General features: G+C 33.9%; 3 protein-coding genes across 6 annotated transcripts; all 3 read left to right on the top strand.

Moving 5' to 3' along the window:
- Positions 1-82: 82 nt before the first annotated feature.
- LOC133679373 (exosome complex component RRP45A-like) lies at positions 83-6,307 on the top strand. Of its 2 annotated transcripts, XR_009836157.1 has the most exons (11): positions 83-570; positions 900-1,109; positions 1,483-1,578; positions 1,761-1,875; positions 3,068-3,148; positions 3,261-3,449; positions 3,638-3,930; positions 4,452-4,510; positions 5,187-5,436; positions 5,520-5,621; positions 5,718-6,307. XR_009836157.1 is itself a non-coding variant. In XM_062101952.1 (10 exons), the coding sequence occupies exons 1-9, from the start codon at positions 434-436 to the stop codon at positions 5,399-5,401; spliced, it is 1,395 nt and encodes a 464-aa protein (XP_061957936.1). In that variant the 5' UTR covers positions 83-433; the 3' UTR covers positions 5,402-5,436; positions 5,718-6,307. The 2 variants fall into 2 exon arrangements, 1 of the variants encoding a protein (XP_061957936.1); XM_062101952.1 differs by lacking the exon at positions 5,520-5,621.
- Positions 6,308-8,208: 1,901 nt separating this feature from the next.
- On the top strand, positions 8,209-13,452 carry LOC133679316 (probable magnesium transporter NIPA3). Of its 2 annotated transcripts, XR_009836151.1 has the most exons (10): positions 8,209-8,557; positions 8,645-8,701; positions 9,119-9,209; positions 9,320-9,480; positions 9,561-9,688; positions 10,182-10,319; positions 11,698-11,790; positions 12,166-12,286; positions 12,412-13,067; positions 13,173-13,452. XR_009836151.1 is itself a non-coding variant. In XM_062101866.1 (9 exons), the coding sequence occupies exons 1-9, from the start codon at positions 8,428-8,430 to the stop codon at positions 12,540-12,542; spliced, it is 1,050 nt and encodes a 349-aa protein (XP_061957850.1). In that variant the 5' UTR covers positions 8,209-8,427; the 3' UTR covers positions 12,543-13,452. The 2 variants fall into 2 exon arrangements, 1 of the variants encoding a protein (XP_061957850.1); XM_062101866.1 differs by having other exon boundaries at positions 12,412-13,452.
- A 2,832-nt stretch (positions 13,453-16,284) lies between these two features.
- Positions 16,285-18,385, top strand: LOC133679671 (mitochondrial fission 1 protein A-like). Of its 2 annotated transcripts, none has more exons than XM_062102339.1 (5): positions 16,285-16,479; positions 17,274-17,412; positions 17,503-17,624; positions 17,916-17,979; positions 18,077-18,385. In XM_062102339.1, exons 1-5 carry the CDS (start codon positions 16,387-16,389, stop codon positions 18,160-18,162), a joined length of 504 nt encoding a protein of 167 aa, XP_061958323.1. In that variant the 5' UTR covers positions 16,285-16,386; the 3' UTR covers positions 18,163-18,385. The 2 variants fall into 2 exon arrangements, with proteins under 2 accessions (XP_061958323.1, XP_061958324.1); XM_062102340.1 differs by lacking the exon at positions 16,285-16,479 and adding an exon at positions 16,602-17,096.
- Positions 18,386-22,530: the final 4,145 nt, after the last annotated feature.

Raw genomic sequence — 22,530 nt, 5'->3', positions numbered from 1 at the left:
CGGGTCAGTTTGTGTGAGCACCGAAACAGAGAAGGCCCAATGGACCATAAGCCCAGCCCCGCCTATTTGTAACTCGAGAGGACAGCAGACTCGAAAAAACGTTAGGGTTTTAGGGTGGTCGAAATTCAGCAAACTCCGAGCTCCAACTCTACGGAGCCCTTCGCTCTCTCAAGTAACAAAACAAACACCAAGTAACCTGTAGCAATTACTCTTTATTTTTTTTTTTAGCTTCAAATTTTTGTTCTTTATTTGCAAAACCCATTTCTCTTAACTCTATAATAATTTCTTGATCTCCCATTTCCTTAGCTTTGTTAGTTTCTTGTCTGCAAACTGTTTGTTCCAGTGCTTGAGAGAAGCTAAATCTTTTTCTTCCCTTTTTTTTCCACCTTTTGGGTTTAACTTGAGAGTAGAATTTGAGAAATCATAGAATACAATGGATGGAAGATTAGCGAATACATGGAGATTAACATTGAACGAGAAGAAATTCATAGAGACTGCCTTGGCTTCAAACCTTAGAATTGATGGTCGTAATCCTCTTGAGTATCGCAACATTACCATCAAGTTTGGAAGGCGAGTTGTTTTTTAGTACCTTTTCTTGTATTTCTTTTGTTTTCCAGATCTTTCAAGCTCTCCTTTTTGGTTTTACACATTTTACCGTATTGTTATACCTGTTTTTTGCTATATAAAAGTTGATGTACTTTTGGTTTAAATGATGCATAGGAGTTGCAAGAGGAAAAGAATAACGGGGTTCCTTTGATGAGTTGTTATTGTGTCATAATTGCTAGTGTCTTGCCATTGTTTGGTTTTGTTTTTGAAGATTGGAGAGTTTATGGTTGATTGTTAATGTATATTGGGATTGGGGTTGATTGAATGGTATTTTGGTCATGGTAAATTTGCAGAGAAGATGGATCATCAGAGGTGCAGCTAGGACAGACTCATGTAATGGGTTTTGTGACAGGTCAATTAGTTCAGCCCTATCAAGACCGACAGAATGAAGGGACACTTTCTATTTTTACCGAGTTCTCTCCGATGGCTGATCCTTCATTCGAACCAGGCCGCCCTGGGGAATCTGCAGTGGAGTTGGGCCGTATAGTTGATCGTGGTCTAAGGTGATTAGTGTCTTTACTTGTATTGTTTTAGCATAATTTCTTATGTTTACTGGCTCGATGTTTTTCTTTGCTGTTCAGTTTTAGCATGGAATGTTTCCCTAAGAATACTGTATTTGTACAAACATGTGTGTATATGCGTGTTCACATGAATGTTCACAATCATATGTGAATATGACATTAATGATGCCAAATTGTTTTAGATGGAGTAAATTTGGTTTTTCTTTTTTACACTTTTTTTCTCCCTTGAGGGATACCATGTCAGGGCCTTCTTAGAAAGTGTCAGCACTGCATATGAAACTTATGCTAGTCCTTCAAAAGAATACAGATTTATAATATAGTTCAACTTTGATTAAATATTTAAGTGATCTTTCAGGGAGAGCAGGGCTGTGGATACAGAATCGCTTTGTGTTCTTGCCGGGAAGTTAGTGTGGGCCATTCGTATTGACCTTCATATCTTAGACAATGGGGGGTAAGCTATGTTAATTTTGTTGTTTAGTTTTCTGCCTTTTATGTATGTTCTTTAAGCTAATTATTTTAAGTAGAAATTTCTCTCATTAAGATCTCCTGCATATTTTTTTTCTTTATTTCTTCTTTTACTAATGCTAAATAGTTATTATGTGACTAATACTCACTCATCTATTATGCGAACAGAAATCTTGTTGATGCTGCCAATATTGCTGCCTTAGCCTCTCTCTTAACGTTTAGAAGACCAGAATGCACTTTAGGAGGTGAAGATGGTCAAGAAGTGATAGTACATCCACCAGAGGTTGGCTAATTAATGCTTTTAATTATTTACTTGTAATGGAAGCTTGGATTTCAACCAAGGAAGCATTTTCTTAGTTCTGTGTTTTTACCTTTAAGAACCAACTTGGCTTGTAAAATGTACCCTTATTGGAGTCTTACTTTATATCAATTGATACCTCAAACAATCAGAAAATAGAAGTATTGAACTTATTTTGTTTATCATGTCACACTTGAGACCTTTTCAAGTTGACTATCCTTCTTTGTCTAGCCATCATTCTGGTTGCTGTTATACACAACTCAGATGATCAGTGCTTTCCAATCTCATATGCATTCTATAAGTCTGACAGTAGCGGTGAAAATTACTCATGTATCAGATTAATTGGATAACTGTGGTATGGGAGTGGAGAATGGTTTCATCATAATGTATGGGATAGAGTTTGTAAAGAATTTTTGCCTCTTTATATAAGTTCATTTGACTAATTGTACACCTAATAATTCAACTTGTTTAACTCATTGTGTTCCATGCAAGGTAATGTGGTATTAGGCCTTAACAAAGTGATAATCCTAGAAACTGTGGTTCATGATGCCATGCTGGACCAAAATTATTCTCTTAAAGTTGCTTAATGTCCATGAAGTTTCCTAAAATTTGAACTTGGAAGTAGCAATGAAGATTGAATTGTGTCTTGTTTAGAATAAGGGTAAAACAGGGTGTGCTTGCCAGAACTGTTTTCACCATCATTGTGCATTACAGCTGTGTGTATTTACTTCATAGAAATAACGATATCATCGGCTTATTAGAAGTAGTTGAAAGCTTTCATCACTGGTGTTAAGAGCAATTGTTTGTGTGGAAGTTGTGCCCAGGCATTGTATTTTACATAGACTGTTTACCTTCAGAATAAGATCCTAACACAACACTCTTTAATAAGGTCTCTGGAAAGTCACAGACAGAGGAAAACTTTATAACTTCAGAAGTAGCCATATTTCCATGATCTACATCTTGAACTTGTCCACAAAAAAAATGGACCAGTTACTCTGAACTGGAGATTCAGAGGTCCTTGTTAGAAACCTTGCCTGTTTCTTCTCCCAGTAAATGTTATAGGCTGTGATGATATTGTTGTGGCAGTTACATGTCAGACTTTTTGATGTTTTATCAACTTTAGCCAATTGCATTTTTCATATTGTTAAGCTGATTGTTATCCATTGCATTGTGACAGGAAAGAGAGCCGCTTCCTTTGATGGTCCACCATCTCCCTATAGCAATAACTTTTGCATTTTTCGGTGGTGAGGGCAAAATGGTGGGCAGATTCATACTACAATTCTTTTTTTGTGTCCACTCCCGATGCATATTGATGTTGAGCTTGAAAAGCTCATCACCCAGCTGTTTTAATCTGAACTTGTGCTATGTAGGTTGTTGATCCTACCCAAAGTGAGGAGTCTGTTATGGGTGGGAGAATGACTGTAACGGTTAATGCGAATGGTGACATTTGTGCAATTCAGAAACCTGGAGGGGAGGGTGTGCCACAGAGTGCTATTATGCATTGTTTGCAACTTGCTTCTTTGAGTGCTGAATCCATAACAAAGAAGATAAAAAATGCAGTGAGTTTCTTCTCTAGAAATTTTTTTGAATGTTGAGGTGCCATTTCTTTTCCAATGCCAAATATGCATGCTCTTTTAATGCAATCTATTCTTTTCCTTTACCTTTGTCAGTTTGCTGCTTCTAGAAACATGTGGCCATGGGATTGTCTTTTGCTCCAAAACTAATTTTATTGTGCGAATTGATTTAGGTTGAAGCATACAACACAGAGAGAGCATTACGCAAGATCAAGCGCCACCCTACTTCTGGTGCTGGCAATGTTAGTGTAGCTGCTCTTGATGTAACAGAGCAAAATAAAACCATTGAGCTGGTGGAAGGTAGTGAGTTGTCAAGGCATCATATGGAGAGATTAAAGTTGGTACCTGATGAAACCTGCAGCGGTAGAGGTAATGACAATGATGGTGATATCAAACCATCTAAACTAGGTGGAACAGGTCGAGGACAGGGCAATGCTATGAATTTTCTTGGGGGTCCATCAAGCTGGTATGGTGCTAGCACTCTCCAATGTTTTTTTGAAGTGCAAACTTGCTCTTCCAAAAGAAGATTTTGCATCTTTCGTTAAAATCATAATCATGAGCTTAGTTTGTTGAACATAGAAGAATGTTTTCTGAATCATGAATTTGATTACCTGAGAATGATCTCTTGACCCTAAAGCAATTTAATAACATTAGTTTCCAGACCTTTTCTCTGCTATATACTTTAATATTAGTTTATTGCTCTTTGTGATGGATTCAAGTCTGTATGATTATGACTAATGCAAAGAGAGAGTGAGAGCTGTGGAACTGGCATCTAATTAAATATCTCATAAGCTGATTAGTTATTAACTCACCTGGATTTGCGGTAATTAGAAATTCTATAGAATTATAAGAGGCCTTTCTTCTTGTTCTTGTGCTTTGGAAACTCTAATCTATTTGGTTTAAGAAATTTTCAACTTGATTCTTTTCCTACTTTTTGCGTGATTACTTTTAAAAAGTGATGCAAATCTTCTTTTTTCCTCTCCTCAGGGATCCTTATTCGAAGGTCGTTGATCCTGATTCCCTGAAAGCCTCTCTAGCCTCACGTGGTAAGCAACTTGTACATTTTTCTTAAAAGTACAAGAAATTACTTTTGCTTCTCTCCTGCTTGTAAATGATTTCGCTCATTTTGCACCTGCGAGGTTCTTAGTTCACTCGATAAGTAATACTGTATAAACTCTGAAGCAAAACTCCCCCCATCAAAGAGAATTAACGCAGACTTCAAACTGTTCTTTTTTTATGGGAGGCAACTCTTAAATAAATTTCACAGAGAAACAAATCTTATTTTTTCTTCGAAAGGTACAGAATAGGTAGTTGGAGCTTCATGAGTAAGTTGACAAAGAGGCTGCAGATCTCCTGCTATTCTGTTGTTCCATGGCAAGAAAGTTAACCTTCTTTATTCTGACTGGTAGCATTTTATGTGAATTAATAATATATTATGCCTGGGCATTGGCTGTGGGAGAGTAGAGTAGCAGTAGTATTCCATAAAACAGGGTGCAGTTATCATAGATTGATTTAATACATCTTATGGTGGCCACAGACCTTCTGTCTGTATACAAGGTGCTTTAATCATCATTTTGGTGAATTAATGGATAATGAACCCATATATGCATTCTGAATGTGTATATTTCTTCGAAAGGGCAACCTGATAGACTTTTTTCAAGTATTTTTTGTGCCAATGCAACATAGCTTATTAGTGATTTGTGTCGTGTGTGAAATATGCAGGAGTATCAACACGGCATGTGAAACAAAAAGGAAGCGAGGAAAATAGTCCCAAAACTGATCCAGAGAAACCGACCGAAGATATTAAACAAGCAACTTTAGCTACAGATACATCTGGAACTGCACTGCAAACAAATGGAGAGAAAACATTGAAGGATGCTGTGAAGCCCAAGAACAAGAGGAGAAAGAGAGCTTCTCCCAGCATGAAAGGAAGTTAGATGAAATTCTGAGCAGAAAAACATCTACCTTGCAGGTATGCCAGTGAAGTCTTTTGGGAAAATGATCCATTTGCTTATCGTTTTAATGAACTCCTTTTAGTTTCATTTGTCATGGAAGCTCCATGTCACCGCCCTGTATAACACTCAAATAGAGAGAGGCCTGCCCTCTTTCTTTTCTTACACCATCTCAAATGAGTGGAATATCAGTGCTATATCGTGTGTAGGTTTCTCCTGACAAATTGGGTCCATTCTGTCATTTAATGAAGTCGATTATCACCTTGAAATTTTCATGGTACTGATTGTCGATCCTTTTCAGATCTTTGACACATGCTTCCTTCAAGTCCCCCTTTATTACAATGAAGGGTAACTGGTGTTGGAAAATTCAACTTCATATTCAACAGTGAAAGACAAGAATGAACCAGCAGTGGCCAGGATATACTGAAGTGGAGACCAGAAAGAGACTACTCTGAACTCTCTTAATGATTGTCTCTTGCTAATGGATTTACACGTGTTGGCTGCATGGGTATTGTCACCCACTTTGCTTGTGCTGCTTAAAGTTGCCCCCCCCCCCCCCCCCCCGTTAAACTTTTTAGAGATGCTATTTTCATGGCAGTGGTGCTTTGCTTTGATGCCATATGCTGTTTCTTACAATGTTCGAGGATATAGTTAGTGAGAGGGAATGAATTCAAATTGTAATTCTCCTCTTCAGAGAAGTGTGCTTTTTTGATCAGTTAAGTCTTTGCTGTCGATTGGTTAGTATCATCACTCTATGTGGAGTTGGCATGTTCTTTGTTTCAAGCAACACAAGAATAGGAAACGAAGCATCTATTCAACCGCCTGGTTCAAAATCTGATATCAGGATTATGCAAGTCTCACTGCTATATATTTATCATTTCATTTCATTTCCATGCGCATTTTCTTCTCGTGTGATTGATTAATTCTTTTTCAAAATGCATTGCATGCTAATAATCTCTTACGTCACTGCTGTTATTTTTCTTAATTCCATGCACCGATGCATGGGAAAATGCTCTGCTGTTTCATGCAGATGAGACTCCTGGCTTGAGGACAAGCCGACGCCCCCATCCTATATGCAAAGATAATTTGTTTTCCACCACAAATTGCAGGATTGGTATTTATATCAATTCAAGGCACTCCTATTGTGTGCACTTGTTTGATTATCGTCTTTATATATATAACTTATTAGTAATTGAGGGGGTGTTTAATGGTAGTGATTTAAAGTGTTTTTTTTTAGAAAATATATTAAAATAATATATTCTTTAAAAAATAATTATTTTTGACAGCATATTAAAATAATTTTAAAAATTAATTTAAAAACATAAAAAAATTAATTTAAATAATTTTTTTATTTTTTTAAATATTGATTTCATCATATGGTAATAATTATGCTAATTGATTTAAGTTGTTTTATTTGTATTTAAACAGGGAAATCAGATATTCGTAAATAATGCTTATTGATTCGAATTTTAAGGACTGTGCATTAAAATATTAACAATTAAAATTATTTCATTATTAGCTCAAAATGTATTTTATATTGCACTTATCCAATCCGTAAATAATGCTTATTTGGCTGAAATAATTAAGAAAAAAGCAAGTTATCATTATAGAAAAAATAATACTCTACATTCTCAATGCATATTAAATTTTAAAAAAATATTGTAAATTTTTATTACATGATTTCATCATTTTAGTAGTGAAGGGTTTGGTTGGAAAAAACAAATAAGGGTGTAAATGATGAATAATTCAATTATTGTATTATAGTAAACTTTTAAATAATTTAAGCGGCTTTGACAAGGATTGATTTGACATGGACATGATTTTCTTGTCTTTTTTTTTTCTAGTTTTACTTCTCGTCAACAAATATTTAATATACCTCTTAAATAATTAAAGCTTACAATAGACTTTTAATTAGTCTAAACAAAAACAATAAAATAAAACAAATATATTATAAGAATTTTTTTCCAAGGTTTTTAGCTATTTGTTTTTATTGTTTTCTCTCTCCTCGAAGCTTCATCGATGTTTATTTATTTTTTTATTTTAATATTAATACAGGGCATGAGATACCCATCTCATTTTATATAATCTTTACACCTGGCATGTTTTGATTGACAAACAACGAGTCCCTTACATATGTGGCATGTCCACATGTCGAGATCTGGCTCTTATTCTCTATATTTTTTTTATTTTTTATATTTAATAGTTTGTTGATTGAACATTCGCTTTTATTATTACTTAGGAATGTTTCAATTTTAAAATTTTTTGTTAGTGAGTTTTTCATTAGATTTCTTTGATGTAATAATAAAGGTTAAATGGTTTGTCTCTTTAAAAATAAAAGATATGTAATTAGAATTTAATGGTGATATAAAAAATTAAATTTAAATCTAATATTAGAGATGTCGTGTTATTTCTATTTATAAATATATTTTTAAATACTAACTTATAAAACTTAATAATATAAACTCATCTCATAAATATATGTAAATTTATAAAAAAATCTAACTTTAAATTTTAATAAATAAATAAATTAAATTAGTAATTTATAAAATATTATAAATTAAAATGTAATCATGAATCCAAACTTGATTAGATATCTTTTTTTTTTTGGTTTCTTGTCAAATATAGTATAGAGAAATTTAAGGAACCGGCAAAGATTGGAAAAAAAAACATAAATAAATAAATAAAGATAAAGACAACTTCTAAATTTGTTTTTTATTTTTATTTTAACGAAAAAGGAAAGAGTGGAGATAAGGCAAAAACTAACGAAGTAAGATGCGGAGTCCGTTAGACAAAGTCCAGTCACTCACACACAAATTATCTGTACAGAAAACAACACCGTAGCATTTTTCATGTTTAGTAGCAAACAAAAAAAACAGAGCAGCATATTCCATTAACAAAAACTGGTAGCGATACGAGGAAAGGCAACGCAATCAATGATTGATTGGCGGATGAAGAGAAGAAAACGAGCATCAGCTTAAAAAACAAAGAAGAGAGAGAGATTCAGCCTTCAAATGGGTTTCTCCGAAGACAATCTAAAAGGCTTCATTCTGGCTTTGATGTCAAGTCTATTTATTGGTGCCAGTTTCATTATAAAAAAGAAAGGCCTTAGAAGAGCTGCAGCAGCTTCTGGTGTCAGAGCTGGTAAAAAACGTTTTCTTTTTTCGGTTTTTTGAAATGAGATTTTGGTTTTGTGAAATGGGTCTGGTTTGGATTGTGGGATTTTTGTAGGTACTGGTGGGTTCTCATATCTCTTAGAGCCACTATGGTGGTTGGGAATGATCACGAGTAAGTTGTCCTTTTTCTATGTCAATGATTCTTCTTTTGGTTTTGGGAAAATTTGATATATTTCTTGTGTCGGAATTTCCATTTGCTCTATTCTATGTAAATGAATGGATGTTTTACTTTTGTTATTTATAAGTTGGTTGTATCTTGTGATTCTTTTGATTTAATTGTGAAATTTAATGATTCATATTGTCTTTGAATTAAGGTTCTTACATTAGTCAGCTTAATGTTAATAAGATTTTTGCTTTCAGTTGATATCTTTTTTCGTTTGGTAACTTAAGGAATTGATTAAGTTTTCTTGTTCTAGTCAAATTGAGGAGTGGTAGTTGGTTAGAGTACGCGAATTATGATTAGTAATGACCATCTGATTATTCGCTGATTGTTTGTAGAATATCTCTTGTTGTCTGGTTTCTCATATAGTGATTATTGGAGAGGTTGCAAACTTTGTTGCATACGCATTTGCTCCAGCAGTTCTCGTTACCCCTCTTGGTGCATTGAGTATCATTGTCAGGTATATCTCTTATTAAGTTCGTATTGCATGCTAAATTTTTGGAATTTTTATATTAAATCTCTTCTTAACCACATTTCTTGTGTTTTAATTTCTTTTTTCATGATGTGTAGCGCTGTGTTGGCTCAGTTTATCTTGAATGAGAAGCTGCACCAGCTAGGGATCTTGGGTTGTGTGATGTGCATTGCTGGTTCTGTTGTAATCGTAATCCATGCACCACAGGAGCACCCTATAACGTCTGTTCACGAGATATGTAGTATGGCAACTCAACCAGGTTAGTTTGCACCTTCACATGCGCATCTTTCTTTTATTGAAATGGTTCTTTTTTATATACCATTTTACCATCTGCTGCAGCTTTTTTGCTTTACGTGGCCTCAGTGATTGTGTTGGTTTTCATTCTGATCTTCCATTTTGCTCCACAATGCGGGCACTCGAATGTGTTAGTGTTCACCGGCATCTGTTCATTGATGGGTTCACTTTCGGTAAATCATCTGAACCAGCGATGTTACTTTGATTTTTAATTGTAAGACCAAAGTTATGAATGTGGATACGATTTTTTTTTCATTCAATCAGTTTTAAAAGATAAAATAACTTAATAAAAAACCATTCTGTATTGATGGGGATGAAGTTTCATGCATTTTGAAGTTAAAAAGTTCTACAATCCTTCAATGGTTGCGAAAATTCACTTTTTCAATGACTAAAATTTTAATTATGTGCAGTGAACTTTCCTGTGGTAATTGTTAACCAGATCTCTCAAGAGAAGTGACTGATAAAAATGTTATCTATGCTTTTCTTGGCCAACATAAGGTGGAAAGTATTTCCCTTAGTGATGTTGCATGTTTATGTAATGGAGCTTGGGCCAATTCAATTGCTTTACTATATCTCCTCTTCTACTGGGATGGAAGAAATGAATAAACCCCACTTCCTTTTGTCATTTTTTATTTTCATAATATGTTTTGTCTTCATCATGTGCAGGTGATGAGTGTTAAGGCCCTTGGAACTGCACTTAAATTAACATTTGAAGGAAACAACCAATTGCTCTACCCAGAGACATGGTTCTTTGTGTTTATTGTGGCCACATGTGTCATCACGCAAATGAATTATCTAAACAAGGTTAGAAATGTAGAAATATTGCTTTTTGTTTATATGAATAATCCCATCGTGCTTATATTTCCAAAAGTTTGCGTCTGCATAAATCATGTTCCCTCTTTCTTGCGCTGTTCTCCTTTTCTCCTTGATCTTCTATGTTCTGTATTGCTTACTTTTTGGTGTCTTTTCTCCATGTTCTGCATTGCTTGCTTTTCTGATATTGTGCTTAAATCCCTCCAGAAGGTTAAGCTGGCATGTGCGATGAATTCGACTTGCTGTTGGACATATGGCATGACCCAGTGCACATTTTGACTTCATTTTACTTGGCAGCAAGTTACTGTCTAGAATATTTGACATTCTTCCAATTCTACACGTATAATTTAGTGAATTAGAGAAAAGTTCTCTGTCACAAGTGCAGTTTCGTTTTTACACCTTTTCCTTCTAAAAAGTTAAAATGGAATTTAGATTTCTGCCATCAACATGCCCATTAAAATTTATGCAAATCCCTATACTGTCTATTATAAAAATGCTACCAATTCTATTCTTTCACTGTTCTATCATGATTTTCTCTTGTTTTGGTGATTGGTGATGAATTGACAAAGGTGAGACTTGAACTCTGAGTCTCACTCCTCTTGCTTGTGAGAGTGCCATCGAACTACAAACCCATTTGTTACATTCCATTTTTTCTCTCCTTTTTCTCACTCTATTATGTCTTTCTCCAAAGTTATCCTAATCCAATCTATTTCAGCCTTATCTCCAAGTGGAATGCACAAGATTGTGGGCTAATCCGACCTCCTTTACCTTTATTTGCAACCAGGATACATGATAAGGTCAAATATAGCTGATTGGTGGTCATAGTTTCACTAACATTTCACAAACAGAAATGAGATGGGGGGGGACAAATACTCCAAAAATAGATTTTGCGTTTTAGGATTGCTAGAAAATGAGTTGTCAAGCCGAACCATGCATTTAATATGATGTTTGGTGACCTGATATTAAATGCAATAAGTAATCAAGTTATAAAAAAGTTCCGAAATTGATCAAGTGTTTTGTAGGAAACTGAGTAATTTTGTCTCAAGAGGGTGTCGCTATCAACATCCCATTGACCTAGAAAACACTGCTTAGGTGAAGTACTAGATAATGCCTTAGGCCATAGCTATTAAGGCACCTTCTGTGTATAGTTCTTTCAGAGGTATGGTGGTTGGGAAGGAATGATGCTACTGAAACCAGAAAAAGAAACTATCAAATTGTTTTTTTTCCCAAAACTGCAACTTTTCTTTTTAATTTTACGTTCATATGTGCTGCATATATTTTTTGGTTCTTTAGAACCTAAAGATGGTTAAAATGTATCTTGTATCTATAATTCTTATTTGCTAAAAAACTGCAACCTTTGGTGTTTCAGGCGCTTGATACATTCAATACTGCAGTTGTATCCCCCATTTATTATGTCATGTTCACGTCACTTACGATTCTTGCCAGTGTAATCATGTTCAAGGTACTGCTACTCTCTTGTAGAAGCATACATTGTGTAATTGCATGTATTTCATTACGTTGTGCATTTTATGCTTGATGCTCTTGTCATTTTAATTGGATTTCACTGGAAGAACAATACTGTAGCTTCAGCTTGTTGAGGCATAGATTGTAAGTTGATGCAAGATAGGATAAACAAAATGTCTTGATTGCATTCTAACATGTGATTTTTTATGCCTCACTCACTATGGCAAGCCTAGTCATCAGGATGAGGATGCTGTCACTAGGTTTAGTTTGAGAACCATTCCATTTTCCTCCTCCATACCCTTATTTCAAACAGTAAAGTGTTTCATTTCTGATCCTGATTTGACTATCTATTGGTAAAAATACATTACAACAGGATTGGGATGGCCAGAGTGTGGGAAACATTATATCAGAAATATGTGGCTTCATTGTTGTTCTCTCAGGGACCATCCTACTACACACAACCAAAGACTTCGAAAGAAGTTCATCCTTTAGAGGTGCTTTGTTCAGACTCTTTCTCTTTGATTTCCACTAAATCAGTGTAATCAATCTTGAATTATGAGTAATATTCTTTAGTATATTTTACTAATTTCATGTGGCTATGGATGTTCAAATAAATCAGGCAGCTATGCATCTTTATCCCCTGCATTATCTGCCCGACTCTGCAGTGGAAATGGAGAATTTATGAAGCATGACGAGGAAAACCAGTTGCCCGCTGAAGCCGTTTGCTTACAGAGACAAGAAATGCACTAGATTTGCTCCACGAAAAAATCTCTTATGCTTCATGTTATTTCCTATGATGCATGATCCATATCTCCAGTTCTTTGGCAGCCTTGCTGTGAGATGGTTTTGTTACCGTGGAGTTTCTGGTTACATCCAAACAGAAAGCGAACAAATTTACTTTGAGTAGGTTGTTTTGTCCTCAGAAATCCTTGAGAATTCATCTTTATCATTTTTTTTCCTGCAAAGTTACGGAAGAAATCATTCGATAGCCTTGGAGTAGTACGTCTTCATTCTCATGTGTGATCTACAAGTGAATTACACGTGGATGTGAGATGAGGAAACACTGAATCGGAGTGTTCTACACATTCATTTGTTGGGTTATGGAATGGTCGTTGATGCGTAATTTGTTGATACTTGCACAGCGTGTTTGAGATTGCTGGTGTAAAGGGTGGTTCATTCAACTTCTTTAGTTGTCAAAGGCAGTGCAAAGAGAGTGATCAGAAGACCCAGAAACCTATGCCCTGCAATTGATTTATTGGAAACTTGAGCTCTGAGGTAGTTCCTTTTGTTATTTTACCTTGTCCCATAGGTTTCATTCTTTGAGAACAGGCAGAATAAGATATTCTTGTAGTATAATATCTGTTCATCAATTACTTGTAGGCTTGTAGATCGATTGATTTTTTCAGAGAATTGAGCAAAGAGTGAGATGTGTATCCTTCACATTTCAGCAAGACAAGAATTTGTGAAAACGAAATGTTGAACGTGATTCCATTGGCCGGCGGTGTTTTTTATTTTTAACTTCAATTCCAGTGTGCTGATGCAGATACGCATAGAGAAAAGGAAACATAATCAATTAATCTGATTCTTGTATCGATAAAATTTGCTCCATTTTGGATAATGGATCCTTACTAATTATTATTAGTAAACTAGTTTTTCTATCTCTCTTCTTCTCTCTTCTTTCGTTTGGAACTAAGTGAATTAAATTGTTCAGAAAAAAAAAACAAATTAAGTTCATGTTGTCGTTCATGTGAGAAAAAAAAAATTGTTTTCAAAGATTAAGGGAATTAGTTTAACACTTGATCAGCTGTGGGAGTGATTAATTTTTTTTAATATAAACAAATTTAAATTAAATGGTGATTGACTCGATGTGATCCGATTGATTTTGTTAAGTTTAAATGTAACTTAGATAACCAGTAAGAATATAATTTGATTTAAAAAAATTCAAGGCGATATTATTTTTTTAATATTAAGATGGTAATATATTGGATCAACTCGATCGGATCAAATTAAATTAACTTATCAAATTCATAACCTGAGAAATTACACTATGTTAACTTTATAAAAAACAAATCAAAATAAATTATGAAACACAATTCTATCAATCTAATATTAAATGATGAAATTGAAAAAAATAAATTAAAAAATAACAAAAAAAAAGCTACCCAAAATTAACCGAAGTTAACTTGTCAATTCCACCACTTGAGTCATAAAACTAGAATAACTCCTTTAAAAGTCATTCAAAACAAGTTATGAAACTATATTATCAATCAATCCAATATTGAAGTATGAAAATAAAATTAAAAAGAAAGACACAAAAAAATGACCAAAGTCAATCTAAATTAACTCGTCAAACTCATAATTTGAGTCATAAGGCTGAAATAACCTCATTGAAATCAAACTTAAAAAACAACTCGAATAAACCGTGGTTATCTTGTTAAATTTGCAACTTAAATCATAAAACTGAAATAATCTCATATAAAACAAATTAAAATAAATTATGAAGCACTCTCAATCAACTCATTGTTTAAGAATAAAATTAAAAAAAAAAAAACAATCTAACAAAAGGACGTAATAAAACGACTCAAGTTAACTTGGGTGAACTCGCAAAATTCATGATCCGAATCATGAGACTAAGATAACCTAATAGAAAGTAAAACAAAACAAATCATGAAGTTTGATTCTTAATCAATTTAATGTTGAAGTATGTATATACATATATTTTTTTAAAAAAACTAATTAAAAAAAAACTCGAGTCAATAAGGTTAACCCGCTTTACCCGCAACATGAAGTCATGAGACTAAAATAGCTACTTAGAAAGTAAACTATAATAAATTATGAAGCTTCATCTATAATAAAATAAATGTTAAAAAATAATAAAAAAATTATTGAATGAATAATATTTTGTGATATAAACCTATAAGTTTAATTACTTTCAATTTTTTATTGAATATCGATTGAATACGAGGTCATTTTCTAATTTATCTTATGTTATATAAACCGTTACATGACAAACTCAAATCTAACATAATTTATTTTAAAATATTATAATAAAACAATAAATTTCATATATTTTTTTCAAATTTATTATTTTTTTAATTAGGTGATGTTTGAATTCCTTAAATGAGGGTGTTTTCATCGGTTTGCATGAAATTTTCTACTAAAAAGATAGATCGGTTAATTTTTAATAAATTAGGTGATGATTGAATTTCTTGAATGAGGCTATTTTCATCTGTTTGTATGAAATTATTTATTAAAAAGATAGAATAAGAACATATTGAAAGTAATTAGACTTATAGGAATAGATTGAAGACTCTTGGTCGAAAATGTAGGGATAGGTTGAGCTAATTCCCTGATAAATTATTCCACTAACCAATGATTTCATTTTTGTGTGCAATTAACCATTAGTTTAATTAAAAAAATAATTTAATAGTATTAAATAACCATCTTAACCTAAAAAATAAAGAATCTATTTCTACATATAATAGTAAAATGATAGCAATTCACAAAAAATATCATGGTAAATTTTTTTATTTTGATATGGGATCTATTATTTTATATATACAACTTTGTATTTATAATGGTTTTGAATTTAATGATAAGTAAAATTAATTATGAAATAAATCACAGTTAATTTACTTATGGAATCCAAGAATCTATTATTAATATGTTAACTATAAATTAAAAAAAAAAAGACGACAATTGAATACCTACCTTTAATAATTGAGTTGGGATTTTTTTTAAAATCTAAATCTAAAAATGAGTATTTATTTCTCAACTCCATATTTTACTATTTTTTTATTTATCTCATACGGGATATATTTAATGATAGATTATAATAATTTCTTATCTCTCAATAAAAGAAAAAAAATAGTAGATGTGGAAATCCATAGCATCATCAATCCATAGATATGGTAGCGATCCTGAGTTAAATCCTTTTTGAATAGTTTCTGTGATTTTTAATTTCTAAATGGCTACTCTTTTATTTATTTATTTTAAAAAAACTCAATTTCTTTAATAATTATCACCGTGGTCTATAATATGGAAAGATAACATATTAGCATATCAACGTCAGGTGGCCTGCTTGATCAATAAATCAACCTCACAATTAATAAGTTAATATGTCAATATATTTGTTTACACGACAAACAATATATTAATTTATAACTTAATAATATAGAGTACGTAAAGTTAAACTAATTAAATATCTCTCTCTCTCTGTATATATTACAAAAAAATCTATAATCATTAAAGTGGTAAAAAATTAAATAATTTGCCTCTTTATTATTTAATTAATATTATATATTATAAATAAAATTATAATTGTAGTTGCTTTTAGAGTATTTTTTATTTAAAAATATAATGAAATATTTTTTTATATCATAAACTTATGATTTTTTTTAAAATAATTTAAATTAATTAAATAAATAAATAAAATTTAATTTTAAAAAATATTTTAAAAACCAAGCATATCCCTCTTTTCTTCCTCAGGACACAGCACAGGCGCACAGCACATTGCACTTTTCACTTTCGTATTATAACTCGTTATCATAGTTAGGAGAAGCGTAGCAGAGAGAGAGAGAGAGAGAGAGAGAGAATGGAAGCAAAGTTAGGGAAGGTGTTCGAGTCCATCACCAACTTCTTCACCGGCGCTGACCAGATCCCCTGGTGCGATCGCGACATCGTCGCTGTATGTCATTCCTCTTTTTTCTTTTTTCTTTTCCTTTTCCTCTCAATAAGTATCTTCGCAATATTGGGTTTATCTTTTGGGTAGCAATTCATATTTTTTTAAAATAACACTTTTTAGCAGCTACTTACTTAGATTTGGGAATTTTTAAGTTTCATGATTTATTAGAGTTTAGCTATGGTTGCAGAATAGCTATAGATTGGTTGATTATTACCAGTGCTGACCCGTCGAGGTTTATTAAGTAGCAGTACTGTAATGTCTTGAAAAGTAATCATTTAAACCTAGTAATGATTCTCTTCTTATTTACACTTTATCTGTGACTGTTTTGGGTTTCCTTTTTTCGAGGTCGATTTTCTTCCTTCAACCTCTCAAGTTTCTAGATGATCTCAAAATTATAAAAGATTAAAAGATGCATGGAGTTTTCAATGTTTTAACTTGATCCATTCTTCATTTCGTGGCTTTATGAGGAAAAAAGGAGGAAAAAAAAGATAACTACTGATGTGGGATAAATAAGAAAGATTTACAAACACAAACATCTGCGTGTTGCTAGCAATGTATGGCCAGTCATGTATGGAAACCGCTTCTACTCCTTGCATGGTTTTAGCCTTTGGATTCCGGAGGCGATTGTTTTGTAACTGCTATTTAGTTTTTGTGTCTAAAGTTAATGATATATCAGGGCTTTGGGCATGGTATTCTTTTTGCTCCGGACTTTTGTAACATTCATATGACATGTTATTCTTGATTGTATTATTGTTTGTTGTTCTCTTTTCTTATTCTTTTCACTGATGCATCCATAGGGATGTGAGCAAGAGGTTCGTGAAGCTGAAAAAGGTCCTTCTGATGAGTTTAAGAATGAATGCATCATGCGTTTGTCGTGGGCTCTTGTTCACTCAAGACAGACAGAAGATGTACATAGAGGCATAGCTATGCTTGAGTGTAAGCAAAAATACAATCCATCTCTCTTTCTCTCTCTAAACACGCACACATCCATGGTTTTCCCTTTGTTACTAATACTCACTTTTGCAGCTTCACTGGGCAGCACTACCAGCCCTTTGAAACTGAGAGAGAAGCTTTATCTTCTAGCTGTGGGTTATTATAGAAGTGGTGACTATTCAAGAAGTAGGGAGCTGGTGGAAGACTGTTTGAAGGTTTAGTATCCACATTTCTTATTCTTTGTTTCTTTTGAATTATTGTGGAAAGATTTTTCCTTCTACGTAATGTTGTTTCCTCATAATTCATAACCTCATTCCAGTATTATGAATGTATTGCCTTGTCATAGTGCATTTTGTAGATATGGTTCATCTAAAATGATGTTCTGCCCTGAAGCTGCATGGTCATTGAGAAGCCAAATGTGTGATTTAAGGTCATATGTTGTATGCTATTCTATCTTAGTTTCTTATGCTTTGTGACTGAATCGCAAGGGCATGATCATTTTATAGATTGAGCCCGAATGGAGACAGGCACAATCCCTCAAGAAAGCAATTGAAGACCGGATCAAGAAAGGTAACAGTTAATGTTGGTGATACTGCTTGTATTATTCATGTGAACTGAATGGATGGAGCTTCTGAATTATTGTCCTTTATTTTTGGTTTGTTTGTAGATGGTGTGATAGGCATAGGAATTGCTGCTACTGCTGTTGGCCTGGTTGCTGGTGGGATTGCTGCAGCATTTGCACGTAGGAATTGATGCGACCTTTGATAATCACAGATATGCACGAGGAATACACTTGATGACGTACTTGGTGCAGAAACCAAAACTAAATTGTGGTTTAATACATGCTTACTTGTTCCTTTCGTTACATGAAAGAACTTAAGAGGTTGTCTTTTTTATAACACAATTTTCTTGTAAGATAGTTACCATTAACGTGTATGCTTTCGGATTTATCTGAGAATTGCTCCCTCGTTCTTCATTTTTACGGTTGTCTTTGGTCATCAGTCCTACTCTTTCCAAGAGAAATGGACGTGTTCATAACTAGCATTAATTTAGAGTTAGCTTTTGTGTCTGTGGTTTGAAAAAAATAAGTTTTAAAAAAATATGGTTAGTTGTGGTTATTTGGATTTAGATACGTGTTTAATAAAAATTATGATTGAAGTTTATGTATAATAAAAAACATGTATAAAATATTTGGTAGTTGTGTTTGAGAGTGTGGTTGTGATTGCGGTTGCTCTTTAAAGTGTTTTTTACTTGAAAAAGAATTAAAATAACATTTTTTTTATTTTAAAAAAATTATTTTTGATATCAGCGTATCAAAATAATCTGAAAACATAAAAAAAAATAATTTGAAATAAAGAAAAAAATAAAAAAAATTCAATTTTTTTCAAAAGAGCTTTTGAAACTAAAAAACAAACAGGATTAGGAATTTTTATGAAAATCAATTAAAAAAGCATGTAAAAATTATTGTATAAAAGCTGCATTTCAAATTTAATTTTTTAGTGAGTTCTATAGTATAAAATACAGTTTGATTTGTTATTAAATACCTTGCTGTGTTTGTTTCACTGCAAGCACAAAAGCCATCGAAAAACAAACTAGCCTTATTCTGCTTCTAGTTCAACTGTAGCTATCAAAGATCATTTTGCCAGGGTAATGTCAGCTCCTTCAGCCCTGGAAATGCAGCAGCATGCTGGAACCTAATTCAAAAGAAGCATGAAGGTGACTAGTTGCTGTCGGAGAGGCCGTGCAGGTGGGGTATGTAATGTTACAGGCGTTACCAATCTCAGTCACAATGCAACAAGCTCAGGGCAGCCGTTCATGTCTTCTCGAGCCCTTGAATACAGCAATTTGTGCATTGTCAAAACCTCGAGAAGCAGAGTTCGTGCTGGGTTACCAAAAATTATTTACTAGACAACAAAAATAAAATAAAAAACTGAAATTTCCCTCTCATTTTTTAAGCTGTCGGCAGATTGTCAGTCTTTGCGCGATTAGTACAACTCTTGATTGCTTCATCAAATTCAATAATTAATGTTTGTAATTTTTTGTTCTTTTTTAATGGTCTCAAGGCCAGGGAAATTCTTGAGGCCTCCTTCCGAACACCGAAAGCAATTCTACTCTCAAGTTTGACTAAAACAGACTATCCACACGAGAATTTTACGTCATGAAAGATAAGCACATCCTAGATCTATCTATCATGTGAAACCTCACAAGAAAAATGCTACAACAGGAAAGAGGGCGTTTACGTTACGTATCATTGTCTGACAGGAATTCTTTCGATGAGTTCTATGCCCACAGGAAACGGATATACTAAGGCAGTGACTGTAGAATCTGTGGACCTGTAACCATCACTGGAGGCGAACTGCCCGTTAATTTGTACTTTTGTGGCAATTCTATTATTAACGTTACCATTCCAGAAGCCAGAAAATGACACGAACCATCGTGAAAGATATACAGTTGCGTTGTTCTCACCACTGCCCAGAAGTACTGTCTATATCCAGTATCATCTCAGACTCCATTTCGTTCTTAGAAATTTGTATTTAACCAACACGTCATAAAGCTTTATGAGCTTGGAACAACGTACGTAGGATTGAAGGGGAAAAATCTTTCTTTTCTTCAGTACATTATTTACACGAATAAGAAGATATATATAACAGATTGTAACCATAACGAAAATTTCCAATTATGGCTATACATTTATGGGCTTAATTAGCTAATAAATATATTGCTGATTTTCCTCCTATAATCTCACGGAGAACAACTCATGCTAACACTTCCCCTCAAGTTGGTGTATATATATCTCGGATGCCTAACTTGCTAAGTGAGTTGTAGAAACTTCTGCTACATACAGCTTTTGTAAGTATGTCTACCAACTGGTCTTCGGATTTAACAAACGAAAATCAAATTATCTTGGCCTCAAGATTTTGTTTGATGAAGTGTCAGTATACTTCCACATGTTTGGTCTGATCATGCTGGACTGGATTGTGAGAAATATCAATTGCAGCTTTGTTATCACAAAATAGGTTCATTTCTCCCTTAGAAGCAAGGCCAATTTCAGTTAATAGTCTTCGAAGTCAGAGAAGTTAACAAAGGCCTTTAGTCATTCCACGAAACTCAGCTTCAGCACTTGATAATGCTACCACCTTTTGTTTCTTACTTCTCCAGATAACTAGGTTTCCTCCAACCAACGTGAAATAGCTTTAAGTCGATTTTCTATCAGAGATATTTCCTGCCCAGTCAGCATCTATGTAACCTTCCACTTGTAAGTGATTGTTTCTTGTATACATAAGTTTTTTTTCCAGGAGAGAACTTCAGGTATCTGAGAATCCGAATCACTGCATTCATATGATCTTTATTTGGACAATGCATAAATTGGCTTACCACACTCACTGCATAAACGATGTAAGGCCGTGTATGAGAGAGATAAATCAATTTTCCTACTATTCTCTGATACCTTCCTTTGTCTGTTGGCACTTGATCTAGGTATTCTCCTAGCTTGTGATTTTGAATTATTGGGGTATCTACAGGCTTACAATCCAGTAATCCTACTTCTGATAATAAATCCAGGATATATTTTTGTTGGGAAAGGAATGTGCCATGTTTTGACCTAGCAACTTCAATTCCCAGAAAATATTTGAGTCCTCCTAGATTTTTCATCTTAAATTCTGTGGCCAATTGCTCTTGAAGTCTTGTTATTTCCTCTAAGTCATCTCCTATAATGATATATCGTCTACATAAACTATCAAAGTTGTTACCTTACCCCGGTGATGTTTTAAGAATAGAGTATGATCCGAGTTGCTTTGTTGGAAGCCATATTTCCTCATTGCCGAGTTCAAGCGCCTAAACCATGCTCTAGGAGACTGCTTCAGACCGTATAAAGTTCTTTGTAGTTTGCACACGATCTTAGCTTCAAAGTTTGCCATATATCCTAGAAGGAGATCCATGTAGATTTCTTCTTCAAGATCTCCATGTAAAAATGCATTTTTAACATCAAACTGGTGTAATGGCCAATCAAGATTTGCTGCAAGAGATAGTAAAACTCTAACAGTACTCAACTTGGCCACATGTGAGAATGTTTCTTGATAGTCTATGTCATAGGTTTGCGTATAGCCCTTTGCCATTAGCCTTGCTTTGTACCTTTCAACTGACCCATCAGCTTTGTACTTGATGGAGAATACCCATTTACACTCCACAGTTTTTTGACCTTCTGGTAGGGAAACAAGAGTCCACGTTTTATTTTTTAGTAAAGCTTCCATTTTCTCCTTCATAGCTTGGATCCACCTGAAGTCATCCAAAGCTTCATCAACACTCATGGGCATATGATGTGAGGAGAGTTCATTTACAAAGTTCTTGAGAGGTTCAGACAGTTTCTTTGTCGAAACATAATTGGCAATTAGATATCTTGATCTTTGATCCTCTAGTTCTGGAGAATATCTATTTGGTGGTTTTCCTTGATTTTTCTTGAAAGGTAACTCATAGCCAACAATGGTATCCATATCATCAGGAATGTGAGGTGGGATAGGAGAGCTTACCTCAATGATATTCTCAGAAGATGGGTCATTGGATACTGAAGAGTGGGAGTGGAGGGGTACTATTATTGTTTCTAGAGATGTCGATATTGTTACTTCAGCTTCCGAAGATGTCAACTCTGGATTTGATTCCTGATTGATAATAGGCTGAGCTTCCGGAGATGTCAACTCTGGATTAGATTCCTAGTTGATAATAGGCTGAGTCATATTCAGTGTCGTATCAGTGTCTTTGAACCAATCAAATGTCAACCAATTCATTTCTTCTACTTGTGTCTCCCCTTGAAGAGAAGAATTGGATGCAGCAGGAGAGTAGAAAGTGTCAGATTCAAGGAACATGACATCCATAGTCACATATGTGTGCCTAATAACTGGGTCGTAACATCGGTACCCTTTTTGATGTGTAAAGTATCCCAGAAAAAAGACAGCGAATGGCACAAGGATCAAGTTTCGTGCGTTGATTCTTGTGGAGGTGAACAAACGCAACACAACAAAAGATGCGCGGCGGAAGCATCAATATTATGGGTAATGACAAATAGGTTGAAAAGGCCTTTAGTGGAGTCTTGAACCCAAGAACTTTTAAAGGCATACGATTAATGAT

The sequence above is a fragment of the Populus nigra genome, chromosome 19 (genome assembly GCF_951802175.1).
Source record: "Populus nigra chromosome 19, ddPopNigr1.1, whole genome shotgun sequence".
NCBI classification, from domain to species: domain Eukaryota; kingdom Viridiplantae; phylum Streptophyta; class Magnoliopsida; order Malpighiales; family Salicaceae; genus Populus; species Populus nigra.
The sequence above is the reverse complement of the archived record's forward strand: the minus strand, read 5'-3'. Positions and strand labels throughout refer to the sequence as shown.